The sequence below is a fragment of the Macrobrachium rosenbergii genome, chromosome 37 (genome assembly GCF_040412425.1).
Source record: "Macrobrachium rosenbergii isolate ZJJX-2024 chromosome 37, ASM4041242v1, whole genome shotgun sequence".
Lineage (NCBI taxonomy): Eukaryota > Metazoa > Arthropoda > Malacostraca > Decapoda > Palaemonidae > Macrobrachium > Macrobrachium rosenbergii.
The window spans coordinates 982,303-988,302 of record NC_089777.1 but is presented as its reverse complement, the minus strand read 5'-3'; the positions used below and the strand labels follow the sequence as shown (position 1 = coordinate 988,302).

At 38.1% G+C, this 6,000-nt stretch overlaps 1 protein-coding gene across 2 annotated transcripts in view; it reads left to right on the top strand.

Moving 5' to 3' along the window:
- Positions 1 to 1,159: 1,159 nt before the first annotated feature.
- LOC136825240 (tubulin beta-2 chain) overlaps positions 1,160 to 6,000 on the top strand; it is a 35,577-nt gene continuing 30,736 nt past the window's right edge. Inside the window, exons 1-2 of one of the 2 annotated variants that reach the window (XM_067081277.1) lie at positions 1,160 to 1,282; positions 4,994 to 5,149. In XM_067081277.1, the coding sequence (XP_066937378.1) occupies positions 5,093 to 5,149 (57 nt within the window). In that variant the 5' untranslated portion in view covers positions 1,160 to 1,282; positions 4,994 to 5,092. Of the gene's footprint in view, positions 1,283 to 4,564; positions 4,628 to 4,993; positions 5,150 to 6,000 lie in introns of those variants that run through there. The other variant, XM_067081278.1, reaches the window with a different exon arrangement.

Below are 6,000 nucleotides of genomic sequence, written 5' to 3'. Positions count from 1 at the left end.
TGTGTTAACTCCTACAGCATCTTGAGAATACATCAAGGGATTAAAGGACCTACTTCAGAGTGTTAGGGAAGCAGGACTGACTATCCAACCTTCCAGCTGCTACATTGTATATAGCAAAGAAGAATTCCTTGGACACAAAGTCAGCTGTAGGAAGAATTGCTATGGGTGAAGCAAAGCTGATGAAAATCCAGGGTGCATTACTACCAAACCCCAAGACACAAGTGAGATCATTCATAAAACTAACAGCTACTACAGGAAGTTTGCAAACTACAGAAATCTTGCAGTGCATTTGACTGACCCAGTGAAGAAGGGACAATGGATAAAGGGGAGTGGAAAGAACCAGAACAAAAGGCATTTGATGGACCAAAGAAAGATTTAGGAAATGCTCCAATATAAAATAAAGAGATATTTATACACAGAAACAAAAAATATTGTTAATGGTATATCATCATCTTCTACCAACGAAACGAATGGTTGAAAAGTTCTCTTACCATGTTGTACGAAATCGCCAGTCTCGTACGTTCACTTCAGATTGCGGAAAAACATCTTTCAATTGCTGAAAACGTTCGACATCAAACAAATATCGACAGGTAGTGCGCACTTATAGTCACCTTTTCGTTGAGGGTTTGTGGGGCATTTCGAACGGAGTGTTATAAAGGGACACTTTTCATGATAAGAGAGCGCTTTAGGAAATTATTCAGCCGATTAAGACAAGCAGCTGGTCACGCTTCTTTTAACATTTTAATCATACGCCAGCATATAGAGTCACGTTCACTTGAGCCCTGTATTGACATGCTTCCCTCGAAAGACGAGCACCAGATGAAAGCTACCTAAAGCTCTATTCACTCTTGCATACCGCGGAAGACGAAGGAGGTCACCCACCAAGCTTAAAAAATGTAAGGACACAAGTCTGCAAAGTTACAAGGATGAAACACATCAGCGTCTCTCGACGAACTTCAGATACATGCTGTCCCTCGGCTGGCCACTGCCACTTTGTGGAAGACGTGCAAGATTTTTCTAACTGCCATATATTTTTCTTCTGCCAGGATAAGTAAAAAAAAAAAAAAAAACAGACATCAAGCGATTAAAGTTTATGAGAAATTTTTCATGATAGGTATTTATATTTTTGATGCTAGCATGACTTCATTCTCTTTTTTCAGAGGAGAGAGAGAAAGAGAGAACAAGTCATATTTCTCCCTCCCTACACGGAGCCTACGTGTGAAGGGTGTCCTCATCAGTGAAGAAATACTTCAAACTTATTGTAATTTTGAAATCTTTAAAGGTACCATGTTTTTAGTACAAGTTTGTTTACACTTCATTGCAAAAATTTTATATTGAAATATTTTTAGTCTATAAGTCACGGCAGCATTTGCAGCAGTTAACATGGCAAGGGAGAAATAATTATATAATATACTTTTATTTCTTTTTGCTATTATTATTTTACATAAATTTTAATGCCCAGAATGACATAATGGTATCGGACACTTAACCCAGTTAGCAGTAGCATAGTAGCGATATATTGCAAAATTCTATTTGATGTATGGGCAGCCTAGGTACTGAATAATACATACAGTAAGTTAACTTTTCATTTTTTTATTGCGAGAATAAGTTTTGATTGGAACAACCAACCTTTTAACTCTACTTGTCAGGTGGGTCATTCATCAATTAGTTTTTGTTCTCATAAAGGCATGTGTGTCCTGAGGAGGCTTTTGATCAGTAAAAGGTCTAATAAACCAATCATGGACGTCAGCAAAAAACAAATGAATGAAACTATTGCCCATTTCAACTACTATTGTGAGGCCATGTTGTCAAGAACATTCTGTTAAGATAAGACATAAACATGTACATCCTTTACGCAACGATGAATATAATACTTTAACAGTACTGGTATGACTACGCCAGAGGCGTAATAATTCTTGCAGTATATTATATGTCACCCCTCTGTGCATAGCCTACTCTCTGTTGATCTTCGATCTAGTTTTCGCCCGCTTCCCTAGATATGTAATGCATTCTCTTAAGTAAAATTTGTAATCTTGTAGTGTTATCTTGATTAAAACAGCATCATCTGCAAACTCTGATTCTGTCATGTTTGTATCGTTACTCCAATCTAACCCTTCTTTTCCATCTCCGACCAATTATTTCATGATAAAATCTAGAAGAATGAACAACGTGCCTACATCTTCTCTGCCGATTCCATCTGTTCTTCCTGAATAAACATACACAACCCACATTCACTCTCTTTTCTCATTCCTTTGCACTGTGATTACAAACAGTCCAGTGACCATCAACTTGTCATTGTCACACTAAAGCTGAAATGAAAAGTACCACAACAAAAAAAGAAGTAAGTTGAGGAGAGTGTCTACGTATAGTACGCAAAGCTTCTTAAAGAAGAACATCAAGAGGCCCTCTCTTGCAGTTGGATGTCCAAGCTGATTTGCAGCTCTAGGAACCATATCTAAGGAGGTGCAGACAATCAGTGGAGGCTGAATTAACATCAGACTGATGGTATCTGCTGCAAAAGAAGTAAGTGGATGTGGAACAACAAACAAAAACCTTGGATATTAGATGAGACCCAGGATCCAACAAAATACTGACAAAAGCAGAAAGCACCTGCAAACAAATTTCATTATGAGATGAAGAACGCAAAGTAGGAAGGGCTAAATATTCAAGATGAAATATTGAATTAAACGAAGATCAAGAAGATTTTTCTTGTTGCAGTTGCATCACAATACGTGGATGGAGTTGTAGATATTACTGAACTACTTTTGTGACCAACTGATCCCTCATAAAATATCTCATAGACCTAAGCTAATTTAGGGAAGAAGGGCATTTGGCTTTGCCACGCTATGATTACCTTTTCCAGAATACAGCCCAATTGCTGCACATGGCAACAGAATCGAGCTTACCTGTCATCAACATAACACAACAATGTAGAACAGCAGATAGTCTACCTTCAGTAGACTCTCAGTGTAGTATTTCACGTAAGTTTTTCGGTATTATCTACCAAATATTTTATCTTTAAAATACCCCAAAACTAAAATAGAGATAAGATGTATAAAGAATAGATAACAAAACAGAGATATTAACCTAAGGTTGTGGCTGAATCTCCCAAAGTGTAATAGAATAAAATCAGTCCGGTAACTTGTCTGCCAGTTGAGGTGAAACATCAAGCTTATACGATCCCTATCTGCCTGAAAAATGTAGGTGCTGGACCAACCTGGAGAGCACTGGCATATCAACTTCTGATCTTGAGGTGCTGTTTGACTTGTCTTGTTGCCAAATTGCAATTCTTATCTAAAAAAAAAAAAAAAGGGCCTAATGACTCAGGAGCTCCTCCCGTAGTGGTCATTGGCTGAGGCCTGTGTTGGAGTCTTGGACTGCAGCCATCTGGGAGAATTGGGGATTAAATGAGTAAGGGCGCTGAGGACATCAATTATCGTCATGAAACCGCAGCGCAAAGGTAGGCACCCGACCGCTCCCAGTTCACCGTTCCTCTCAGCATTAAAAAGAAAGATAACAAGAAATAATAAGATAAACCAGACTTTACGAGACTCTCTTTAAATTCTAACCCATTTTCTCTATTTCTCGTTCTGATGCAGCTACAAGCACGGATACGTTATATTTTATTCATTATGTAATAAAAAAAATCGTCTATCTTTCGCAGTTTTTAAACCTATGCATTAATGATGATCAAAGCAACGACAGGACCTAAAAAGAGGTGCTAAAGAGGAGTTCAAGTAAGGAAAAGGAGAGTCAGAAATAAAGAATGCAATATGAAAGAGAAATAACAAAGAAAAGCAAACAAGTTAACTAACAAAGTCAAATTAATTCAACTATAGGCCTGAGAAGGACATTCCATAATTTGGTTATAACAAGAATAAAACTTCCGAAAACTATGCAGTGAAGAACATTACAGAAGAAAATAACTTCATTTAGAGACAGATGGAAAGAAAAATCAATAGAAATAGGAGAAGGAACGGAAAATTGCCACATAGTTTTGTGAAAATCTAAACGAGAGAACAAGATTGATAGAAGTAATACTTTCGACACTGAAAGAATCGATTTGACATTTGAATCCCCAAATAACAATTATACCTGATGAGTCACGTGAAAAAATCACCAGGGAATAAACATCATACCGGTGGCCACACACACACCATGATCAAAATCAGCCAACCACACTAAATGTTTGTTCTAGGTTTTCCAGTGGGTTTTCTGTGTGCATACCATCATACTGTACATTTACATGGAATTCATTATTAGCACTGTATTGTGATATGTGAAACAAAAACTTTAGCAGATTTGACAATGATGACTCCGGATGAAGTGAAAGGTCACCATACAGATTAAGATGCTTTTCTATCTCATCTCGGTAGATCACATTTTTCCCTCTGATCAAGTGTTCGTCTTAATGATTTTTGTTTCTTTAATGTTTTCATGCATACCCTTTGTTTATTAAATACGAATAAAATGGGATTTTATTTTAAATTAATTTTATTTTTTGTATCTTTGATGTCTAATTAAATAAAAAATGAAATGCCATATCTAGAATGAAGAATGACATTCAATAAGACAAGACTCACAGGAGAGGAAAATCTAGCCAAGCCTCAACCCGGAACCTGAACTAGTGAGGAATGCTTTTAAAATTTCATGTACCTACATAATTCATTTGTAATACTGTCCAAAGTGAATAATTTTGTGTTAGAATTGGTGTTATATTTGGATATTATATAAAAACGTTTTTATTAAAAAGTACTTAACCTTGTTGATTTCTATTCCCGCCAACGTATTGATATACATCCATATTGCTATGGTGTCGTGAAGGATAATAGTAGCTTAATTTTTTAATAAGTCCTTAAAATGACGTTTTACTTTTCATGGTCGTTTAATTTTAATTAATAGTGGCTATTTTACAAATTCTGGTTTTATTATTGCAACAAATACATATGTTAAGTACTGATTTGATTCCCACGGCGCCCCTCCTTGATTTTAGTGATGTGAGCCGAGGTTCTGAACTTCAGTTGCCGCTGTTCCCGCTCCCAGAAAGCTTGACCGGAATTTGTCTTGTCTTCGTGCACCTTACAAGGCTAAAATGCGTGAAATTGTCCATATCCAGACCGGGCAATGCGGTAATCAGATTGGAACAAAGGTGAGTACAGTAGTATTGAAGCTCTTTAATCAAGGTTTTCATTAATTTTCGTATGAACTTGATATCCATTTGAAAGCGTTCTTGGGAACTGACAGTGAAAGCCCCGCCTTTGTCTCGCATCTCCCATGCATGCGCTATTATTCTCTCTCGCTCGCTCTCTCTCTAGGTTGTATGTACATACATCCGTGTATATACAGTATATATATATATATATATATATATATATATATATATATATATATATATATATATATATATATATATATGTATGTATAATATAAATTTATAATTTATAATGGCGTAATTGTCATGGGTAAAATATTTGCTGCAGGAGGTAGTAATGACTACGACCAGAACGGTGGGAGTTACATACCGTTAAGCTAGAGAGAGAGGCGGCGGCCGGCATGCGAATATTTGATAGAAAGGAAGTCGTATCCCTTCGGCCGTTTCCAACCTGAACATGTGAGTGTGCGGCGGGGGAGAAATGAGCGCCGATGATACCTAGTTGCCCATCCCGCCTCCGGGTTGCGGAAGGTGTCGAGCTGCAGCAGCTGCTGCTGCCGCCTTTTGAACTTTCCGTCGAGACCCTAATGTTGGGGACAGGAGGCCGCCCGCGGGATATAGGTCTACTGACATGATGGGAATGCTGCAGAGACACTTGGACGCCCTTTCACCGTAGGTACAGCGTAGCCTGTCATCGCTGGCGCGCCTGGGAGGAAGGCGCTTCTCGAGGAATGGCAGACGTTTAGGGCGAGGTCGCTGCACTCAACTCAGGGAGGTAGTAGGCCAAGTAGGAGGGGGAGGACCTTTGAACAAAGTTCAAATTATAATGACGGCGGTCCTGTTCAGTC